The sequence below is a fragment of the Hetaerina americana genome, unplaced genomic scaffold, assembly GCF_022747635.1.
Source record: "Hetaerina americana unplaced genomic scaffold, ioHetAmer1.1.p SCAF_2, whole genome shotgun sequence".
Taxonomy (NCBI): Eukaryota; Metazoa; Arthropoda; class Insecta; order Odonata; family Calopterygidae; genus Hetaerina; species Hetaerina americana.
This window is the reverse complement of record NW_027286763.1, coordinates 80,013,047-80,037,786: the sequence shown is the minus strand read 5'-3', so window position 1 is coordinate 80,037,786 and position 24,740 is coordinate 80,013,047. Positions and strand designations below refer to the sequence as shown.

General features: G+C 38.8%; 1 protein-coding gene across 1 annotated transcript in view; it reads left to right on the top strand.

Annotated features, from left to right (window-relative positions):
• The window catches only part of LOC139688032 (scavenger receptor class B member 1-like), a 208,836-nt gene extending 185,073 nt beyond the window's left edge, over positions 1-23,763 (top strand). Inside the window, exons 4-9 of the mRNA XM_071585434.1 lie at positions 10,118-10,259; positions 11,179-11,382; positions 17,201-17,597; positions 18,388-18,506; positions 19,168-19,293; positions 21,238-23,763. Coding sequence (XP_071441535.1) covers positions 10,118-10,259; positions 11,179-11,382; positions 17,201-17,597; positions 18,388-18,506; positions 19,168-19,293; positions 21,238-21,576 — 1,327 coding nt within the window. The 3' untranslated portion in view covers positions 21,577-23,763. The remainder of the gene's footprint in view (positions 1-10,117; positions 10,260-11,178; positions 11,383-17,200; positions 17,598-18,387; positions 18,507-19,167; positions 19,294-21,237) is intronic.
• Positions 23,764-24,740: the final 977 nt, after the last annotated feature.

Here is a 24,740-nt window from a genome sequence, read left to right as displayed (position 1 = left end):
AAATTAGCATCTAAATGGTCATTTTCCCTCGTTCATTTAATTTCACACGTAGAAAACTAGCACCCCACACTTTATTCGTGCCTTTTACACACCCAAGGTTTGACAGTCAGTACAAAAGGGCCCAACCCTTACCTGAGCCAAGCTTCAAGTGGACCACTTCGGGGGGGGGCGATGAATTTTTATTCAAATGTCGATGAGCGACCCTCATTTTGACAAAACATTTCATGTCAGAAGCTTCCTACGAAGGGGTAGTTTTTTATTAACTGCGCAATAAGATTACACTTTTCAGTCGATTTTAAACAAAGGAAATGATAACATCTCCAAAAGTAGGCAAGTCCCCAAGCATACATTGGTCACTACTCAAACAAGATTTCAACTTGAATATATTTTTACTGGTGAAAATCATCAATTACCTGATGATAGATTAACAAGTCACGAAAGATGTCACTCAAGTAACAGAATTTGTAAAAACAGTTAATCAGTACTCCGTTTTGCAATGAAAGCCTGAGTAATTTAATCGATATTTTGAGACTAAAAGTAAAATAAAAAACTATTAAAGACGTATGGGTACTACACCATTAGTATTTTGATGAACGCGTTTGATGTCAATATTGTTTACGATCAAGGACTTCACCTCATTTTCATTTCCAAAATGAATCGACCATATTGAAATCTATCTGGATTCGTGCCATAGATGGAAACCGCCGCCTTACTGATAACCATCCGGCTATGAAAATGGATCACCTAGATAGCTCTATGTACTTCGTGCAGATGGGCGGATGGATGTGATAATTTATTGACTACGATGCCAAGCGGTGCTTCCTTTTGAATTACGGGGAGTCCTCGGATCTAACAACGCATGTAAATGAACAAGATAAACAGTGACCTATTGAGACGACGTCACCGGAACTTATCGTAAGGCCTTGACCGTGTCATTCTGAACCCGATGATATCTGTATCGTAAAGCGTCACTCTGCAACGAGGGGTGGGAAATTCAGTGCCGTTCAGTGGGTCCGTTGTTAATTCATCTACGTTAATAGCGTGAATTATTGAACTACTATTATTTCCGAAAGTCTATATAGAGTCACATGGGGGCCGAGAATTGGAGAATGTGAAAAAGTTTGTTACGTTGGGCTATAATGGGAGACGCACGCTTGGACTGCGAGAATTTCCCCTTGTCCTGATTGTTCAGATTTCTCTAAATCAATTGAATCCCAACCAAACAAACGTTTTCACTTTTCTCCTTACACGACGTGCCGGTGATTGCCTGCAAACATTTGAACATTATAGTGCGTAGCGTTATGCAGGGTAACCAAACGCAATTTACCTCCTTACAAATTGATGGGGTGTACGTAAATCTCTGGAAACTGAAAAACACTATGTAGTGACGAAAACGAATAAAAAATCTCGTTATTACAATTAATAAACTAAATAAATATACAAAATAACCCTGTGTGTGTTAAAGTATAAAAAATTCAGAGCACCAGGTTATCTATTTTAAATATCAATATGATTAAAAGTATCCTTTTAGGCTACTGTATGGACTGAGTAAAGCATGTAACAAAAGTTAAAATTTTATTCAAACCAAATGCTATCGTATGTGTGCTATTTATTTATCCTCGCACGATAAGAGACCAGAAAGGAGGTCATCCTATTCGCCCGTTTTATGGGTGTTTGGTAGTTTATTTACTTATGGGAACGACTCGTATTGCGCTACAAGTATTCATTACTAGCTTTTTTCGTATGAATCGAGTTTTAACTAAATAATTAGGGGTCGTAGTGCATGTGAATTCGATTTATCGCGTTATATTTACTACCTTTACTGGTTCCTAACCTTGTAGCATCGTATATTTTGCGTGAGAGTGCGTCCTCTGTGGAATGTTGCCCCGCCTCACACCCAATCGAAAGCTTGCAGCCCAACCGTAGAGACACCTATCCGCCTCCCCGCGAGACGTCACCTACAAATGTCGATCGCGTAGACGGCTCTTTAAAGACTCGTCGAAGCGAAGCGTGGGCATAATTTCCCGTGCGATCGCACTCGGGTCGGCGTTGCACTCCCTCCTCGGAACCGGAATCTGTCTTCTTCCCTGCCTGGACTTTGCGGGGGGTGGGGGTGGAAGGCGTGAGGGTGTCGGGCCACGCGGGCTAGCCAAGATGTGTCCCAGCAATCGCCACCAAGGCCACAACCAACGGGGGAAAGGGAGGAGGGGACGGAAACTCGGCGCGAGTATCATCTGCATCCAACCGAAGGTGATTCGATGGCCTGTATTCAACCACTCGACAAGCATCAAGCACTCAAATAAGTCCCTATTGCCCCTGACCCTATTTGGGTTACACACAATGGAATCATATGCTGGAACGCCTTTGAGCGTTTCTTCGGATTTGTTACGGAAAGATAAACGATAGATATTTTCTTCTTTTTGTATATTTATGAATGCACCCTAGTCCTAAATAATATTACACAAAATATCCTAATACCACATTGCAATAACTCATTCCTCTATTCTGCCCTTTCTATTTCCATTAATTTTAACCGAAATGCCTTTAATTTTCCTGCCTCGCTTTCCCAGCATTCTCTTTATTATCGTCTTCAGTATCCTACTACCTCTCAGTATCTTCTACACTACTTATCCTGCCTTCTCCGAATTTCTCCCAACATTCATTTCTCTTCCACTGCGATGCCTTTAACATCATCCTTTGTTTTCTTATCCCTTCACTTATTTTTCACCAGCCGTTGATTAAGGAATCAATAATATTTTCCAAGAAGACATGACCCGTGATATTTGCGAAACCGTCACTACCACTATGTTACACGCACAAAAAATGTACTTGTAATTTAAGACTGACAGGATTTTTGGAGGAGATAGAAAGGGAGTGAATCCTATCGAGAAGAAAGTAAAGAGAAATTAATTAAGGTCCTGTTACAACAATCTATCTTTGATTCCCGATAACGAGATCAAAAATCAGCACCATGCCTGAGGCCGAACTCGCAACCTGCGCTTGTAGCATAATTATTTTTGCACGCAAATGTACTTTTGGGTGATCGTACAGTAAATAAGTCACTGGTTCGGTTTGGTTTGCCTATTCGTTCGACTGGAATAATATCCGGATGGGGACCTTCCATCCGCCCCCTCAACTCAAGCAGTGGACCTCTTGGGCCGACCCTTTGCCGAGATATCCCATCTGAGCGAAGAGTATAAGAAAGCCCGGTTCTCTCCAGCGGGAGGGGCAAGGGGATTCCTTCCCACGGAGTGACCTCCCGTATCTCACCGCTTTCTAAATTATTTTAGGATTCCAAGGGATCGACGCGAAGTATGACCATCCCTTCCGCCGAAAGGGCGTCTCAGGGAGAAGGGAGAGAGAGAGATCGAGTGGGAGCGGAAAGTGAAGATCCCGACCGACATCCGCTTTGATGTCGGGAGCCGCCCGCGTCGCCGCTCCTCAGGAAAGTTGTCGGGAGACGTCCGATCGTCGTGCTTTTCGGTCCTGGGGCAACGGCGGGCGGCTTGGAGATAGGTCAGGAGGGCGCTGGGGGTAGGAGACTCGGAATCTGCAGCGGGCGGGATTGAGCATGCGGGGGGGGGGGGATGAGGTCACGTCCTGCGAAGCCAGTTTGTCGACTACGTAATGAGTGGGGGAGAGTGGCCGGCGGAGGGGAAGATGTTTTCTCCTGGGATCCGCGGAGTGGTTTTCTGGGGCAGGCGGGAAAATTATGATTTAGTGAAACTCAGATGGCGTGGGGATGACCGGCGATGGGACTTAAGATTAGAGCGCAGTCTGTATGAATTCGATAACTAGGATTTGAAATTTTTTCTGTTTGACCTTAAGTGTGAAATATGATTGGTTGAAAGAGAAAGTTATTTATGTGCATACTGTCAACAGCTTAACAACTTAACAGCATACGCTACTATTAGGGACAAAATGCACCATAATGAGGGTGGAAATATCTTTTTGGCAAGTACTTATGGGTTTTTCACGTTGTGAGATAACTTAATTATTTTATTTCTGAATTTCAGTTGATGAAATAATAATTTAACCACGGCCGGAAAGGTAATAGAATGGCTAAGGACGACGCTGGGAATATGATTTTATTGCTAAGGGGCCTCGCGTGTGCCCATTATCTAGTCTTATTTTATCGTTCCCTATACTATAGCTCGTCTCACGTGCATAGAAAAGTATTATATGATTAGGTACAGTAGTATATGTTAGCTGTTGAAAAAATTACTGCCATCATTCCATTGAACTTCTCCATTAGTCACTAAAAACTGAGCAATATTATATTTTGATATTACACAGCTAGTGTGGAACCAACCTGAATATTAACATCAATGTGTAACTATTCAACACGATATTATGTAGGCACGACGGGGCTTTCGAGGTAATATGTCATCGTTATGTACGTTGTCCTAATAAATATTGTGTGGAAACTTTTGGTGATTTTTTTATTTTAGTACCCTGCAAGCCACCGCTAGGGTGTGTGGCAGGGGGTGAATACAGATCAGAATAATTTTGACCCGAATGTGACCTGCCGCGGTCGGAAAATGTCATTCTGATCCCTAATAGTTGGTGGAAAAAAATGACATCTTAAATCTATCTGCTCTACACTTAATCTCTCTAATTTTATTAACATGATCTCTCCTACCGTAGTAAGATGGGGGTAACCATGCATTTTCAACATCATTGCTTAAGAGAATTCCTTACATTTTATGCAAGAGCTTTTATCTATAATTTAACCTTCGCTCCGTGAGTGATTCCCAGCCTAGCTGCTCTAATATTTTGGATGCGCCGCTAAGTTTATCAGAACAATGTTTTACAACTCTATATCCTCTACGTTGCCCGCGATCGAATTCGGCAATCAACCCAACTTCGTAAGGATCCCATATGAATTTGACTTTGAATGACTTCAATTTTATGAATGAATTCCACAAAGCTACGCTTGAAACAACGAATTTCATCGAGTGGGTTTGCCACCTATCAAACATCCCAGGGGTGATTTTGCAGGCTACCATGTAAGTGAACTTCTTCACCAGTTTCACCGTTCCACAATGCCATGAGGACAATCTCTCCCGCCGGAAACATCGGAAGCGTAATACCTGAGCTGGTGGAGAACACGAGAGAATACACTCGGCTTGACTACGAGGAAATTCATTTTCAAATGAATGAAGAATGCTAGATATTTTTTGCACAAAACTTGTTATTTGATAAAACTAGTTTCAACGCTTATGCGTCCCGAGACGGGTTTTATTAGTTTGTACATAATAAAAGATTTTGTGGAAAAAACATTGCATTTTTCTTTCATTCGAACACGAGAGGAGTTCACTGAAGGCATGAGTCGCAAAAACACCAAATTCTTCATTGTCTACTATGTAGATTATTATGACCTTATATTGGATATATATAGGAGTCACTCTATTGCTTACAATCGAGTTATTGATGAGAAATAACAGTCAGTTTTTTATTCGTTGTGTTAAATGTTTAGTTGTGTCGCAAACAGTTGAATGATCTAAGGAAAATTAAGAGTAATTGTGGATATTTCGAGGAGGGAAAGGGAACCACGATTTGAGATATTCCTCCAAGACTCATGAAATTTTGATCAAGAAGAATGTCTACTTTTCTTCGCCAGAGTGAGCGTTGTTTTTCACCCGAAAGACGCATTAACTTGGTGTTCCATGTTGGCCACGCGCAATTTCACGCGTCCTTGCGCTCACCCATGCATATAAGCTAAATCAAATTTTATGGAAGTGCGCGCATTTTACTGCCCGTTTGCCTCTTTTTAGCACCTCTAGCCGTTGCTAATGGTATTATAAGTGGGCTAATGGAGTGATAATAAAGAAATTATTGAAAGTGATAGAAGTGAAACCATTACCCGTGGAAGCAATGCTGTGGGCAGAGAATATCCCAAATGCAGACGGACAAACGAAAGAACTGGGTCTGGAATAGCTTTAAGGAAGACATAACGGTGTTGAATGAGCAGTTATTGTAAATATATGGATATTTATTTTTGACTTCCAAAACAGAATGAACCGCGGACATTCAATAATACATAACAAGGAGGCTTTAGGAAGCTCTTATGGTTTTGTCTTAGTTAAGAACCTATCTTCTAATTACAAATACATGCGTTTACTGTTAATCTCTGTAAATAAGTGAATCAAAAATAGTTGATGAGAAAATTTTAAGTAAATCTTGACGGAATAGATAGGAGAACTAAAAAAAGCAAAAAGATAACAGAGAAAATAGTATCCATACAGAAATTATGAAAATATTAACTAAATATCGTTACAACTCTCAAAACAAATGTCCGCCCTTTGGAGAGTGAAAAGATATAATTTTATTATTTGAGGAAATATAAAACAATAACCTTTCTCGTGATTCTATCTTGTAAAAAATTGTACATTTTTGAACCCTACACAGAAATGACGTACTGAATATTGTCAAATGGGGTTTAAGTAAATATGCGGAGCTTCTTTCTCATGTTACACGAGTATTCTTCATGAGTAAATAACGATGAGTGTACGTTTCGAATATGAAAAAAAAACCTTAACACTTTACATATGAATATACAAATATCTTGCAAGTAACTCCATCTTAACTCGATAAATAATTGGAATAAGTGCGGATGCCTACATTTAAACATTAATGTTCCAACAAATATTCTATGAAGAAGTACACATTTGAAAATATTTTTATGAAAACCTCTCGAAATTATTTGACCAATATCAAAAACTGACTGAACCACAGCACAATAAAGTAAACGAAGGAAAGAAGTGAGACAATCATTACAAAAAATTAAAAAATTTGGCAAAAAATCTTATTCTTTTTTCTAAGTTAAGAAAGACTTCCAATTTCCAATTTTTCCTGCTGTCAAATATCACAGCCAAATATGTATATACTGAATAAACACCTGTTGTAGCGCAACTTAAACTGTGATATATCAAATCAAAATTAAATAAGCATTTATTACTAATGTCGCAAGGCATAAACTTAGTTTTTCCATTCATAGCAAGGTAATTTAGACAAACCACTTCCTCAGAAAATGCAAATATCCTTGCATATTATGTTGCATAATTTCCGAAGAAACAGCCAAGGGGTCTCATCATCGGCAGGTGCAAAAACATTTCCTTTCAAAATGCATATTGAAACTAATAAGAAATAAAATAGTCCCAAGTGCAGAATTTAATAGAGGAATACCCAAACTTATCAGTTATTCTACGCTGTAAAATCTCACACAAAAAAAGCACTTGAACCAATCAAGACCAACTCCGCTTATTCCAGCGTGCATCAGATTAGTTAAAAGTAAAACATGCGAGGGAGTATCAAACGCTTTCTTAATTTCAATTAATAAACTTGCATCACGTTTGTTAAAACCGATGACATTATACAATACCGTCATATATTTCTCTGATGCATTATCGGCGCCCGCTCCAATGATAAACCCAAATTGATTCCTGCTGACGTTTTACTTAATACATATACAGATATACTCCACCATCTCGCAAGCCGTTGCAAGGACGCGTGGCAAGGAGTGTTAGGTCATCATGTTTCTACTCTCGTATATCAAGAGAACTTGTCCCAAGATGCGCCCTTAGATGCATCAAGGCGCTTCAGGATATTATGGGAAAAAATTAAAAGCAAAATATTATTCGTTAGACACCGAAATATGGTATTGTCTGGGCCATGCTGAAACGAGTTTCCGAAGCACCCCCTTTCTACGCCATTTGTTGCAATCGATTATCCCATCAAAGGCCGAGCGACGTTTAATCGTCTCCTTATATTATTTTCCAGTTGGTGTGAGCTATTGTTATTGATTGAGATAGTTGTAATGATGGAAGAATACCACAGCGCGTCACATGTAGAAGAAACTCTCCATGATTTCAATTTTTCAAACTCAAGATGTGCAAATTGAAATGCACGTAGGTTAAAAGCAATGAGGGATGCGAGTCCTAAAATCCAAATCTTTCAGACGTGACCAATGGAGTTTTCCCCATATTATAATAACAAATAACAACACCATTACCATAACATCATGTGGAAACGTCTTGGATTTGACTGCAATAATTTGGACGCGTTCTCTCCACAGATAACTTCATAAATGCGTAGAGGAAACGTAGGCAAACGGAAAAACATGAAGATGGGGAAATTGATCAATCGATTATGATTTTTGCGGTGAATTGCATAATTCTGCCCCTCGCGCGTATCCTTAAAAAGAAAAACTTTAATTTTCCTGGCTGTGACACAGTCTACTTCAAGAAATAATGTATTAGGTCTCACAGCCGATTTATCTCCTCTCTCTCTTGCTTTGAAATGTCGTGACGGAACAATTAATTCTTCCCGATATGTTGGAAAGTGTCCTTATTGATTCCCATTCAAATTCCAGTTTCTTCTGCCCGAGATTGTCCCGCCAGGAGGCAAGAAAGTGCCTTCATTCTCTCTCAATGCCAATATTACATCCGCGTATGAAGTGCACATCCTACTTTTTTTCCTAATGCAACTTTCGCGGGACCACACCTCGTCGGTGTAACTTGAAGAGACCTTGCTTTCCTACTTAAAATGACAGAGAAACAGTTTAATCCTGTTTATTTAGTTCTCCGAATGGGAATTAAATCCACCCGTATCCTGAAGAATCGCTATGAGTGAACAGAAAGCGTCACATTGTTGTTGTAAGGAGTTGGTTGGGAGACGGTGTAAACGCGAAGATTAGACTTAGAGGACTTAGAAAGTTACAATTTACTCGGGTTTACCGCTGACTCGAAAGGTATAATTCCAATGCCGCATTACTTTAATTCGTAGGTGAGACCTCAGCGGTAGGTTTAGGGAAATTATCGCAGAACCGATCGCTGTATAAAGGAATCATTTTTACCTCGCACAATTCGGGACAGAAAACAGTTCGAAGCGAACATTGCGAGAAACTAATCAAGAACCACACTTAAGTCTGGTGATGTAACACCCCCTGCAATACGCTCTACGTGGTGGTTTTCAGCGTGAGATTTAGATGTTGATTCATGATTTCATCTATTTATTCGGTTAATTCAGTTTTCAGTCGGTAGTGTTTTTTTTCGAACCTATTATGTCAAATTTAGGTCAGGAAGATAATTCTATTCTCGCTTTCGCCTTCAAATCTACGAGCCATAGACGGTGTGCCTCAACCGTGACAATAGCAACGGAGAATCAATGAAATAAAGAATTAGCCGTGGAAAGAACAGCATAAAAGGAGGGAAATCGATGGGAGTGTGGTAGTTCATGGGTAGTTGTTAGGCATAAAACCTAAAGAGTACTCTTTTACGACTCCAGTTCACTTCTTCCAATCACTTATCCACAGCTCCTCCCAGTTTGATAGCTTCAACCTTTTCCGCTAGCGGAATACCGTACTCGCACTGAGCACCATGCTATAAAACCTATGCTGAACAATCTATCACTGCATGAGAAACCGTTCTCGCAAATGGCGATCCTAAAAAAATTCGTATTAGATTTATAATACGTTTGATTTTTATAGATGCTTACCTTTAATGTTGATATGATGTAAATATAATAAGAGACGAGTTAGCCTAATTGATAGTGTTTTATGCCCGGTGACTTTGAACAACCCCAATCTCATTCAAATCCTTTGGCATTTTAAGGACTACGTAGATTTTTCGGGGTATACGGTAGTTGGCCTAGGAAAAGAACTACCTCGCCCATATCCTGATGTCTCAATTATACACACCGGTTGACATATTTGGGGGAACACTACCCTCACCATCTATCCATCCAACCAACATTCTGAGTTGATCGCTCTGGTTATATTTTTTGGAATATGATTTCTTCCATCTATGGAGCTATTTTTGTTTATAACCCGAAGAAGGTGTGCAAAAATGAATAGGAATCTTTAATTACCCCCGAAGACCATAATTTCTAGATATGGATGACGTTAGTTAATAATTACTAGCTGCTGCGAATGTGTTTTTAGATAGTGCTAATATATTACCAGATATTGCTAATTCATTAATATATACTGCTCATGTATTGTTATATATTCCTAATCTATTGATAAGTTCTAAGTAATGAGTATATATTTCTTCCATCTTTGCGTCTGTCGTTTGAGTGTCTCCGTCTAATTCCTGGTCTAATATTTGTCTCACAGGGAAGACATGGAGAAGGTAAACATTGCATTCCATGAGAACAACACGGTGACGTTCCAGCACAAGAAGATCCTTCACTTCGTCCCGGAGCTGTCAGCTGGAGGCCGAGACACCACGGTTACAGTCCCGAATATCCCCCTCCTGGTGAGTCACCACTCGAAATACATCTCGAACATATTATGGGAGCTAGACTTCGAAAACGAGCGAGCGCGCCTATCAAAAAATTGACTTCTTTTCATCTATTGCTGATGGAAATTGTCGTTCACCGTAAAGGTTGTTGGTAAATCAAAAAGTCAATAAAATTTCATTTACAAATCTTACATTTTCGGGTGATGTTGACGTCCACCACCGGTGGAGACGTTGAGGCGTAGTTTAATGTTGCGCTGGTCAACTTCTTGCAGGAAGCGTTGCTATTTCATTCGTTGTCTCGGGAGTGACTTCATGGAATCGACTTAACATAATGAAAAGAGAAACTTTGTAATTCCACATAGATTTATTAGACGGACGTGCCACGTCTAAACCTAGGTCGTCCGTCTAATAAATCTATGTGGAATTACAAAGTTTCTCTCTTCATTATGTTGTTATTTCAGTTTAAATTGAATTTCACTGAGGAGAATTGTGTGATATTTGGTAACGGTATATAAAATCCATGCTAGTATGTTTCAATTCGTAACTCTTCCGTCTAAAGTCTCATTATAGAGCTTATTTTATTGCCTCCTTTGTTTGTAATTTTAACTGAAAATTTTCCGTATTTCGGCCTTTATTTCATCCTTATCTGCGTGGTCCTTGGTCCGTCCTCCTGGGCCATTTTCTAAATATAATGATGCAACGTGATGCACGCAAATGCAAACATTTGCGTGGGTAAATCATGCGCGAAACGAAATTATTATGAACAGTTTTTATAAGTCAAACGTTTCAGAATTTCGCGGTCCATAGTGCGCGGAGTAACTTTTGTGTTTTTAGTCGCGTCAATATTGATTAACACCCCTCCTTTCCCGCCGCATGTGATAGGAGACGTCCCCTTCGTGGCACTCTTGACGTTCCCTCTCTCTCTCTAACGCAGACGCTGTCGACGCAGAGTAAGGAGCTGCCGCGCATCGTGCGCATGGGGCTGTCGCTGATGCTTCGCAGCATGAAGATGGAGCCATTCGTGCGAGTGACCCCCGAGCAGTTGGCCTTCGGGTACGACGACACCCTCCTCACACTGGCCTACCGCTTCTTCCCGCGCCACCGGCGGCCCATGAGCAAGATGGGGCTCCTCATCGGGGTGAGTGAAACGCACCCCCTGCCCTCCAATGCACTAGGGGGACACGATCAGGGGAGGATACAGATTGGGAAACGGTGGGCGCGCGACCTCCCACCTTACATCCCTAAAGAAAGAAAGAGGAATTGATTTAATTTCCCTTAAAAAAGCCGTGCAAAAAAGTTTCCTTCTAAATTTTCCAGGTCAAATTTATATTAACTATAATCGGAAAGTGAGTAGCCTCAGGCGTGATGTGGTGGAAGTCGAAGATGAAGAATAACTGATCGTAACACTTTTCCACTTTCATATCAAGTGGAAATGTCTTACGATCAGTTATTCATTATTAACTATAATATTTTATTCCTATTTTTTTTAATTCATGAGAAGTAAATATCTCAAAACTGTTTTCTTATGATCAACGAATTTCCTTCCAAATGACTACAAAATAATACCATTTTTAAATGGTGCATTAGCCATACTTTCTCATTCTCTCAGTTCCTAGCATGTATTTTTCATTTAGAATTATTTTATTAAAGATAATAACTGATTTAGTTTACATTAAAAATTTTACCTAAAATATTTTGTCATTATTTTGTTGGCCGCATATATTGGGTATAGTAACCCTCTCCCCACTCACAAATATTCCCTTCTCGTTCATGTGCCCAATGAAACACGGCGTTGCTTAGCGTTGATCGAACGTTGCTTTCCACGCTCAAGTCGCGTCGGTCGGAATCCACGTCGCCGAAGGAAACATTGTATTCGGCGATAACTACTCTTGCTACCGTCCGTTAAGTATACCAAGTATAGACTGAATACATCTCAAGTCCTCTCAATGCTATTCCTATATCTCTCAAGCATTCACCATTCTATTTCTCGGTCGTCATATACTTGTACATGCGTGCGTCCATTCGGGCAGCCGTCACTAAAGTATTTGATTCCAAGATACAGCTAATTCCAGGAATATCTGAATTCCCGGAATGTGAAAACTTTCCTCGAGAAAGGTATCAAAATTCATGCACCGGGTTTAAAATCCCACTGAGACTTGTCAGACTAAGCGCCTCATTAAAACTATTACGAAGGCATTAAGTGGTGAGATTACAAATATGACATCGTTGCAATAATTCCAATCCGAGACCAACCACATCGGCAGACCGGAAGATGGGGATAAAATTAGAAAAATATTCTTTCCGACATGTCGATTCGAGGATCACAGCGCAAAGGGAACGAAAGGGGGAAAAAATAACAAAAAATATACCCTTCAGGGCCTTCGTTCAGAATATTTCCATGGATTGTGCCCCGACACCCCCTTGCGTCACTGTGTATGCAAATTTAATAACTCCTGCTACTTGAGAACTAAGCATGGCGATGAAATCAAAAAATTAGAAATTGTGATTGACGCAATGCGATTGAAAACACGACCTACTTTTTTAACTCAATTAAACACTCCATGAGGTTGATAATTAATTATGAGGTTATCAATGGCGATAATATCTTAAACGGTTGCGTATCTGCTCATAACCGTCTCCACGTGGCAGATCCGGAAGTAGGTTTATTATCCTGAGAGATTAGGCCCACCCGTTTACTGTTTAAAACGTGAAATGTTTTCACGGAATCTAATGGGACGGGAAAACAGGATATTGCCCATTGTGACAACGGGGATAGAAGTCACAGTATTTGACTCTGGCACCGTAATTAGAATGACGGTTTCCCTATCGCTATCATCGATTTCGAATTTAGCTCCAATTATTGGAAGCACCTTGGAATTTGTCTCCTGGGCAAACCGCCCCGAAATGATTTCTCATTCTCTGCTGCCTCGATCCTTTGTGACGCAAGGCCAGTGATCAAGATGACATCGAGTACATGAGATAAAATCGTAGAAGTGAAGGAGGCCATTCGAAAACCTTCATCCGGAACAATGGCTGGGGGAAAAGGGACGATTCTTGAAAAAGAAATATAGGTCACCCAAAAGGAGAGAACAGAAAGAAATGAAGTCGATAAAATTAGTATGCTTATCGGATACGCTCTTAATTTCTCCGCCTCTTAAATACGAAACAGAGCGTGGCATTGAATTTTCAGTTTACGAAGTTGTAATTTAATAAAATATTATTCTTTCATGATTATGTTCCATTCCTTAAACTCGTTGGGCTATGGGTACCTATTTTTATTTTAACATATTTTTACAGTTAAGCTTTTCCTTAGTGCTGCATAGAACTGCACACCCTCACATGCTAATTTCAGTATGATCACGTTCCTTAAGTCAAATGTGAAACTTACAGGTATCTTCATCTTGGTCTATAGCTGTCGTAACACTTCTATAAAAAGGGTGGCCAGCGACCGGGAAAACTGAGAAATCCGAGAAATGTCCGGAATGTCAACGCATCATGGAAAAAATTAGCAAAAATTGGAAACGAGCATATATGATGGGATGTGGCACACATTTTAAATCCATTGAAAACAATACTATCTGACTATTTTTTCGTGAAAATTGTCTTGATATGTAAATTAAACTCGATCTATACATGTTTAAATTCGGCACCCCGGAAATTCATATAGGTGTTATGTTTCTATTATCGGAAAAATTTGAAATGAAGTACGCTACAAGAGAATCGGAAATCATATCTTTTTAAACGCCATGGGTATTGATAATTCCATCCGAGAACAGCAAAATTAGTTGATTTTCATCGTATTGACTCCGGCAAAGGCGAATGATAAACGAAGTTCGCTGATTTCATTTGCCCCTGGGGTCATTTTCTGGGAACGGGGCAGAACAACAAATTATAATTGCGTGTGTTTCAATAGTGTCTGAACGGAAACGATACGCGTAAACACTACATGTAAGTTCTCTCGGAAAAAGATTACCTGGCCGTTAACGATGTGGACACGACAGTGTCCCGACGGACGCCATCAATCTCCTCACACGGGGCGTGTGGAAACCATTAACCCTGGGACACGATCTTTTTCACTCGGTTTCTGCCGTTCAGGAAATACGAGTACCTCTCGTACTATCATTCGCGGTGCACGCCGAATCCTATTATCCGGGATCGCGTTTTCTTTCATAGAGCGCGATCCGTCCAGATAAGATCTGACTCCACGTCGCATCGTGATTTCTCGCTGACCTCCACAAAGCCTCTGGCCGCGGGTATTTCGGGACCTCGCCCCTGTCCGAATTGGCGGGCGCTCGATCGCTCGAAGCGTTCCGACATGTTCCAATTGCTTCGGACATTTTTCATCTCCCTTTCTCTCGATTACTTTTTGTTCTTTCCGCTCATTCCCGTGAGACGACGTGACGGGATGGGATTGACACGCGTAACCGATGGAAATTTTCCGTTCCCCTCGCAGTTTCGTACGATTGAATAATTGATGAACTCCCCGGCTACAGGGTGATCATGAATACACGTTTCTCGTGAAATGGAAGCCAATGAGCGAGCCTTCATCTGGGTTTTTATTGTGACATTTCCCTATAACTGCTTCCCGAATAGTCTGGAGGGCCATTCGGGGAGCTGGAAGGTGTTCCATCGAAGAATGCGCACGGCATATGGCTGTGCAACATTCATTTTCCAACATCGTCTGATGTAAAATAAATATCGGAGCGATAAATTTCTATCTATCTGATGATAGTTTTAACTTAGTCGTGTCGAGCTATCCCTAATATTTTTCATAACGTCCTAATTGATTGACGATGACATCTTCCGTGTAATTAATCGAAATTTTAATTACATGTATGCCATAGTGAATACACTATCTCCATTATCACATCTAATATGTCTCTGTCATTCGTTTTTATAAGTAACTCTGGAATGCTGTCCATTTTGCCATTTCGATGTTAAATGCTCCACTATCAATGTATATAGTTTCAATAAATCGATCGTCGCTATCATTTATAATTGTATTCAACCGGTCGATACAAAAAATATTGACTTTATTTTGGCATATTCCACGGCAGCCATTTTGCTTCTTCTTCTGCCCATTCCCGTCCTGCTTATGTATAGTATGTGCATGACGGCAGGCAGTGATATTCATGTGTTCCATCCTGACCCGGCTTCCAACAAGCCCCTCCTCTGCCAGGCATTCTGATCTTGAAACCTAAGACAATGAATAATGGGCATTATCAACGCTTACCGCTCATTAAATTTCCTCGATAAAAATGGAAAAGTAAATTCCGTAATGCGTCCGGATGCATTTATGCTTCACTGCCATAGCCTACCTCGCTTCTGTTATAAATAGATCGGGTTCGATTAGTGACTCGTATAATGGCATCACATGCCGTGGACCCAGCGGGAGGCACATTTTTTCAGTGCTATTCAGTTACCTATTCCGTCACGTGGAGAACATTTCGAGTTCAGCGGTCCTTCCGTCGGATTCTAGGTGCATGACCTATTTTGATGAGAATAGCCTGACACGCATTTTAGAAATTAGTAGATTATTAGAAGAATAGTCGCACACATTCCTAAAAGCGCAAGCTGCCTCTGCTGGTGGCCACCTCCTGTATTTACTGCCTCTGTTGCAATACTTATTGAAAGTAGTCTATATTGTTTATTTTTTGGGATCAGGTAAGTTACTCCGACCTAGATTTTTTTAAATGTTGATGTTTTTGTAGAAACATAAAATAATGATTAATTTAAAAAATATTATGCTGCATTGCTGCTAAAAAATATCGCAGAACGAACGGAAATCACCTTGAAAATGGTCAAAATGTTTTCAAGAAGCAGCAAAACACGAATTTCTTCGACGTCATGCGGTCGATTTTGTTCTTGAGAACAAGGTTTTTTTTCCCCTTAAGTGGCGATGAAAGTGTGTAAAAGCGTGGTGAAAGGAAAAGGCAGTTAGTTACTTGAGAACCAAGAAAAGAGGAACGATTGCGTTAAAATTTCCTCCGAATTTTTTCTCTAATACTATAAAAAAATTCGATTGGTAATATTTTGCTATGAGATAGTATATGCAGCTCCTGGGAGTTACTGCATACGTTTATATAAAAACAAAGCGGTGCCCATCTAGCAGGACAGAGAGAGATTTAATGGGTTGATTCATAGAATTAATGAGGGAGGAGAGTTCCCTGAGGACCTCGTTTGATCAGTATGAATTCAATTTTCATAAAAGGGAGAAACAGCCGCATAAGATGGATTTTTTATTATAAACTGATAATAGAAGCTTTTTATTCGTGATCTTATTAATCAATATTTTATTATTTCAATAATTCTTCTGGGTTAACTGTTAACAAAACGTTTTGAATCTCTACAGTACCATTATAGTGTCGTACATTTTATTTTTAGGCATATCCAGATGTTTCTCTGACGTGCTTGTATTATCATTAATGTATATTAATCCAGTAATATCCTTTTTTTATGTTCCCCTTTTAAGGTATCGTTCGGAATTCATGGGGCGTGTAAGGGAGTCTATTTTCATTTCTCACAAGCCGATAATTACTTTCTAACCAATGCTGCAAAATTAACTGGGCCGGAGAACGTCAGCTTGTGATTGTGATACGAACCACAACTTGGTTAATGTGTGATGACAACGCAGGAACAGTATGCATTTTTTAATTGTATCAAATAAAGGTTAATGTAAGTGACAGTAACTTAAAATGTGCGTTCTTGTGTACAGTGGCCTTCATATTACAGTTTAATGGTAATTTTTTTCATCTCCGAAGAATATGCATTCAGAAAAAACATTGAATAAAAAATATCGAAATAAATACTTGTTCAATTGTTGAATGCCGCGAAATTGTGTTGGTGCGGGTCGGAGAGTTCATTCTTACAAGTAAAACTCTTCGCCAGTCCGAGGTATCATGTGCAGTCAGTCGCTTCATATCTGACCGACCCCCTCACCTCTTTTTCTCCGCCAGCGCAACGGCACCATCAACGACGTGACCACCATCTTCACCGGCCACTCATCGATGAGCGAATTCGGTCTGATGAACCGTCTCAATGGCCTCGACCGCCTGCCCATGTGGGACCGCCACCCTTGCGACTCCCTCCGGGCTTCCGAGGGCTCCTTCTTCCCCCCGCGCCACTTCACCCAAGAGGACGTGGTCAACGTATGGGACAAGGACCTGTGCCGCGTGCTGCCGCTGCAGTTCAGGGGCACTGGCGCGAAGGAGGGAATCTCCGTGGGCCACTACACGCCCCCTGATGACGTGTTCGCCGACCCGAGCGTCCGGCCCGAGAATGGCTGCTTCTGCCCCGGCGAGAACGGGGAGTGCCCCCCCTCCGGCCTACAGAATATTGCACCCTGCCAGTACGGTAAGTGCAAGTACATATGTCCCCCCTCCACACAAACACAAAAAAATTGAAAGTTTTTTTGTTCTATCCGTAGGAAACCAGGAAAAATTGAAACGTGCGTAGTGATTTCAAGAAGATTACGTATAGAAATATGAAATCTTACCATATGCTTATGAAGTAGGGAGTTGTAATTGTACTTATGAAGTGCTTAAATTGTTGAAGTCATACCTGACCAGAAATATGCTCAGAAATTCTAATTGATTAACATAACATCTATAAGCCAGGGGAATTAAAACATTCCTTGGAACTTGGCTTGGTCAAACAAGCATGGAACCCCTAGGTCCACTATAGTTGACTTGTTGCACACCTTTAATAAGTTATCAGGAAGTCTGTATGAAATATCTAATATCAATATGCACTTGGCTCCAAATATGCTATCTTTGACCTGCAATACTACCAAAAGTACCATGAAAACAAAGCTACATTTATGTAATGAAATAACACCAACTCTACTGTAGTTTTCAAAGACAAACCTGCTTGCAAAAGTTGCACCAGTTTTAGCCAATAAAATTCCTCAAAAAGAGGAATTTTATTGGCTCGCTAGAGGTGCAGTCTTTCTGTTACCCTATAACTCCTGAGAGCATTTAATTCAAGTCAAAACTTTAATTATGGTATTATTTATCATTATGAGTTGTCATCTCTCAAAACTCACAGTTCATATGTGTTTTCTTTATATGCATGAAGTATTTCAATGCTGTCCACCCTGGAAAACTAATAAGCATCAATGTTTTTTTTTTATTTTCGATTGCAGAAGCTCCTGTCTATTTGTCATTTCCTCATTTTTACCAAGCTGACCCCAAGCTTCTTGAGGCAGTTGAAGGGCTGAAACCTGATCAGAAGAAGCACGAAACATTTTTCAAGATCCAACCAGTGAGTTTTGACTGATATCATGCTTATCCTTTCACAGCAATTTACTCAAACTAACAATGCAATATAGAACATCGCCCACCCTTCACCATAAGCTTGTATGCTTTGATAACTAATTCCAAATTCCCCCTTGTAGTATTTTTATTAAAAGAGATAAACCTATGGAGAAATGCACTATTTATAAGTATTTGGTTTAGCATGAATCTCTCTTTCAAGTTTCATTTAGTTTATTAGCTATCAAAATTTCTAACTGGACCCTATATCAATTGTATGATAATTTGTGAAGCATGTTTTGAACCTACCCTGTCCCCAACATATACCTTGAAATGTTTTCTCACCTGCTCCCTGTTTAACTCTGCTTCTGTCTGTCAAGTTTGGGTATCATGGATTGATTCCTCACTTGCTTACATAAATGTTGTGTGTGCTCTCAGACTGCACTACACATGCCCTATAAAACATTCCTTCAGAATTTCCAGTGCAATGTATATGTAGGTATCTCAAAGGTTTCATATGTGATTGTTTTCTAGACCTAAAATTATGGGAGACCTTGGAATGATTTCTGTGACACCTTAACTTCTTTTTTAAATGTGTTTATTTTTTCTGAATCTTGAATTTAATTGGCCACCCAATTTTAGTTAACACTTGATAATGATTTTATTTGCAGAAACTTGGAGTACCTCTTGAGGCTCAAGTCAGAGTGCAAATGAACCTCAAAGTGGAGAAGGTGACAGGCATTCAAGCGGTGGCAAAGTTCCCGGATATTGTATTTCCAATTATATGGGTTGAAGAGGTAAGGATTTTTAGATTGAATGCTCCTCTTGAAAATATCTTCCCATGAGTGTACATAATTCTTGACATTACAATGGATGTACAGGTATTGTTTTACCCATCTATTTAACTAATTTTGTAATACCACAATTAAACTAACTTTTTAATAACATCTAAGTATTCATTAACTTATTTAACTGCTTTTTTTGAAGAGTAATTTATGCCTGAGGTTTAAAATGAACAAAATGAAAATACCCCTCGTTAACTGTATGCCTTAGATGACCCAGGTAAGGTTAACAGAAGAGGAATCACTATGGGCAGTACCCATCAGGTAGATGAGTAACATAGAGTTATCAGTTATCACCAGTGCTTTTTAACCAATATTATACAGAGGAAATGTTAAGGATGTCATAAGATTGGTTCAATTGAGACATAAGTGGGTAAAGAGCTAATTAAGTCAAGTTTTTAGAATATCAAGTATTAGTTTGACAACAGCCAAGGGATTTTAAAAGCTACTGAGCCATTCAAAGGACCGAAGTGAGAAGTATCTATGGAGTTAATGTTAATCCTAAGAAAACCAAACTAATGAGATCCTGCATAATGAGGAAGTCTAAGTCAAACATTTAATTATGAGAAAATGAATTAGAGCAGATGGAAGAATTAACATATTTAGGGTACATTTTAGAGTTCATTGGTATGGCAATATGCAAAAAAGGAGAAGAATTTTGTCAAGGGAGACATATCTGTGAAGGAGAAGGTATTAATGCATATATGCAAAATAATTAAAGAAAAAACTAGTAAATAGCATTTTGCACTATGGCTGAGACACCTGTTCTTGAAGAATTGAGAAAATAAGATGAATAGAGGGGAAGAGTTATGATGAAGTTTGAAATAGAAAAGTCCCTCGATGAAACTCAAAGAAGGAGTAAAGAGTGGATGGAAGAGGTGTTGTGTTGGTGGGTGGCTGGGTTGCTTAAGGGCAGAGTGAAGGGGAGAATATTTGGTAAGCTGGGAAGAGGAAGCAAGATCATAGGGTTTTTGAATGATACAGGAAGGCAGAGTAATATAAAGGCAGTGAAAGGCATTGAACGTGAACTTATTAACTTTCAAAAGTGATAGAATTTATGAACATTTGAAGAAGAAAATAATCGTGTGGAAGCATGAGTTTAAGTTGGAGGAAGTCCATCATAATATGTAGTAGTTGGAAAGAAGAATTCAAAATCAAACATTTGATATTCTCATTGTTAAATCTATTAAAGACTCAATTTGGTTGATTCATAAATAGCAATGAATTGGTGCTGGAAGCTGCTTTTTAGCAGCTTCTGTGAAAGTGAATAATACTTTAATCAGTGGCACTTCAAAATAATTAGCAATTGAAAAGATCTGAATCCTCATCATTACCCACTTATTTTCAGTATAAATATATAGTCATGTTTACTCTCATAGATGAAATTATGAAGGATAAAATGACTTGTTTTTCCTCTTAGATAAAGAAACTTCTCTATCTGTCTCTAAAGAGCATTTACTTGGGATTACCAAATTAGTCAGTTCTACCTATATGATTTAAAATAAAGAAAACTAATGGAAAAGTGAAATGGTGCTTCCCTTAGATTAGTTACAAGAATTTTTACTATTTCTTATGAATTTTTAATTTTCCCTTAAAAACCTATTTTGAATTTGAGAATTCTTAAAGTGATGACATATAAACTAGTATAAGGGTCCAAGATCTGACCATATCATAAAAGTATCTATTAAAATATATCATCAGACTATACTTAAATGGATTTACCTTGGTACTTTCTTTTGAAACTGTGAGTCCTTTAGTGTTCTCAAGTTTAACTCTTATTTTTTAGACATGCATAGGAAAATTAATTCTGGAGAATGAGCTTATTCAAGTGAATGGATTAATGTTAGTGTTTATTTCACTGTAAATTTCACTTCTAATTTCTGTTTAATACCTCCTCAGGGTGTTGCTCACCTGACGAATGAAATCCACTGGTGGATATACCTGGCCACAACTTTCTCCGACATTGCTGCACCCTTAGTGATTTACGGAATAATCGCAGTGGGATCCCTTTTCTTATTAGCCGCCTTGGCTGGGGCATACCGAGAAGTTGTCTTCACCCCAGAAAACATTGAACGTGGTAAAGAGACACTGCGTCGTGGGAGTAGTTTTATTGTCAACGGACAACATAGACTTCTTATCCTGAGGGACAGCTATTCTCTGTTGGAAAATAGGCCTCAAAATTCACCTGCAAATGCTAACAGTGATGCTGCATCCTCTGATCTTGATCCAGAAGCTTGAGTATGCAGTTCCCTAACTGTCATGGACCAAACAGTGCAAGTATGTGAATGTCAATGAAACTCAGGTCAGGAAATTTCCTCTAAAAAATCATTGGCGCTGAAGTGACAGAAAAGTGATGAGTAAATAATTAAGTTGAGACCTTCCTTCACAGCAAGCGATTCACTCTGCACTCATTTCGTGAGGCTCTTGGTCAGTTAGGCCTCTTGAAGAGGCAAACCAAACAAACCTAAGGTAGCTTATATGGTACTCACATATGCTCAGCAGTAGTGTAGAGTATTTTGGGTTTGTGTTGAAAGTTAAAAGCTGCTCTGGCATTTGATGGATGTCAATTTCCTTTCGGTTTACAGAACTTCTTATATGCCTTAAATTTAAAACTTTCTTGTTTTTTCTTGAACCTTAAAATTAATTTGATTAATGAATTCATCCTCAAGTCTGAAGGAAATATTCCTCTTATTAGCCAAATTTCCCCATATTTGCAGGAAAATTAATGCTAACTTTGGTTAAAGGTTTTTCAACTGTGCAAAAGGTGTTATTGCTCTGGAATTATACAAAGTGATTTTGCATAATTTTAGCATTCATTGTTGTATTTTTCTCCAAAAAAATTGATAAAGTGTATTATTTTCTCTGAAAAAAACAAAGTTAATCAGAGGAAAGACTTTTCTTACACAATAATGCTATCCCAGCATTTGTGCTCAAAAGTTGAAATCAGAGCAGCTGCTGTTGATTCTTAAAAAAAGCTATTTTATGTCTACAGGACCAAGCATATAAGTTAGATAAGATCTTAAATATTCTTTGTAGTTTCTTGACTGTGACAAATATGCAATGTGTCAACATCCTTGATTTTTGCTGTATATTGTTAGACTAAAAGCCATATTCTTAGTTTATGACATTTCGATGTTGTGTCATGCATCTAATTTACCATCAGTCATGAATATATTTCTTCATCTAAAACAGAAGAGAACCAAGATATGATTGTTAATTTTATAGGTGAAAGCCTGTGATATGTGTAATACAGATATTTTGAGATTCCTGCATATTAGAGATAAATGAACCTTTAAATCAAGTTTTAACAGTGGTCCTAACTAAAGTGTTATTCAGAGCCAAGAGTAAACACTGTAAAATCATTTGTAAAAGTTGAAAGCAATTTTTCATATTATGTGGCGTTCTTGATTTCTACATACATGGGCACATAATTTTGCTAAAAATTACTGTTAGTCTTTTATTCAGTTTCTGCTCACTCTCTGAGGTATTATAAACATGACGAGCAAGAAAGGATTTTTTGAATATTTCTAAGGGTTCTACTTAGGACAGCTGTTGGTGAAGTTATTTGTGACTCTATAAACTGTTTCTACCATACATCAAATATGGCGTTGTGTCAGAAGAAAAGTGGAATGAATAATTAGGATAACAGGTAACCATATTGAACCAAAGAGGACATGCGTCTGTAATGATGTTCTTTGGGCTATCCTTAATGGCATTCATAGCACACCACGGGGGCATCAGGGTGTTTTACAACAAAGAGGGGAGGTCCCCAAGTTTTGGTTCACCACGGGTTATCTCTCTTGTGTTTAAGGGTGAAATTTGATAGTGCCCTGACATCATGTTGAACAAGTATTATGCCGTTTAAACTCCTTTTGGGATAAGGGTGTTCCTTTCTCAAACTATTCCTCCCACCACATGATGCCCCCAACAAATTTTTATGCAATGTGATTTCGCAAATGTAACTGATAAGACATTGTGCATTTCCTCCATACGGGTTTATTTTGTTAATTCACTTTGCTATTGGAGAGCTTAGAAAATGTTGATGCTGAAACTGATTCATTAAAGCAAAAAGCCCATCGTACCACTGGAAACACCTTGCTCATAGTATTATTTTTCAATTGAACAATGTACATTTTATTATAAAATTTATTTAATCAATGAGATTGTCTTATGATGTTTTGAACAATTAAGTAAGTATCACCAAGATCCACTGTGGATTTTTGTAAGTTGTGTATCAGTGCTATATCTGTATTATGACTCTCATCACCATTTGAAAGGGTGTTTATAATAATCACATGCATAAATTTACAACTGTATGATAATAAGCTGTGGTAAAGGGCATACAAATTTAGTTTTTATACTGTAAATTGTTAATGTTTCTCAGGCATGTTTTTATATCCAAAATAAATACCTACTTTATTACAATTTTAATGTCATCCTGGTATTGATTCAATTGATTATGATTCAATATTTGAAATAAAATCTGTTGATTACAGGTAATTATACCAGGATCAAGAAGAGCATGATTAAAGATATGACGGACTCACTGCTGAGGTTCATGTATTCCCTGCCATGGTGTCAGCCTTGGTCACCAGTTTCTGGTCAATCTTGCACCCTGGGGAATTTTCCATGCTCCTAGTTTTTCCATCTATTCTCTATTGATCTACTGTGCTAGAAGTTGGCACAATCATCTAGAATTCGGGGAAACCTTTTCCATAGTATCTATTTATGAGTCCAATATTTTCAGTATTTTTAATCTTCATGAATTTGGTATTTAAGAGAGAGAATTTCATTTGTCAAGTATGTGTTTGAAAATTCAAAGGCTTTGAAGAAAGTTACAGTTTTTGTAAAACAGGCTGTTCACCTCTTTTAATTAATTCTTAAACATATTCCTTCACTTCCATCTGCACAGACTTTCACCGTACCACATCATCATTTTTACTTGAAATGTGAAATGTTATTCACTGCTAAAAGAGTGGACACTGGAATATCAGAACAGTTGCCAAGAATCATAGAGGGCTGTGATGTTGAATGGATTCTCACATGGACTATTGTGGACTATTTAGGTGTTATTGAAAATCTGATCAGATTAGAATCTGTTTTTTAATGTAAAATAAGGGAAAGGAAATGTCCAGGACAGCTTAAAGTTCAAGGCCTCCCTGGAGAGTATCCTGCAGTGTAATATATTGAGAAAATAGCCTACCTAAAACAATGAGGCCTTAGTCCCTTTTAAGTACTCCCATTAGAACCTCATGCACTTATCCTAGTCTCTCTTCCACTTTTAAACAATCAGCAAAGTTATTTTTTGGAATGGTCATCAGCTGCCTCATCACCTTGTATGAAATTCTTGATGTTGACAAGATTAAAGAGAATGTGCGGAGTCAGCTGATGACCATTTTGAA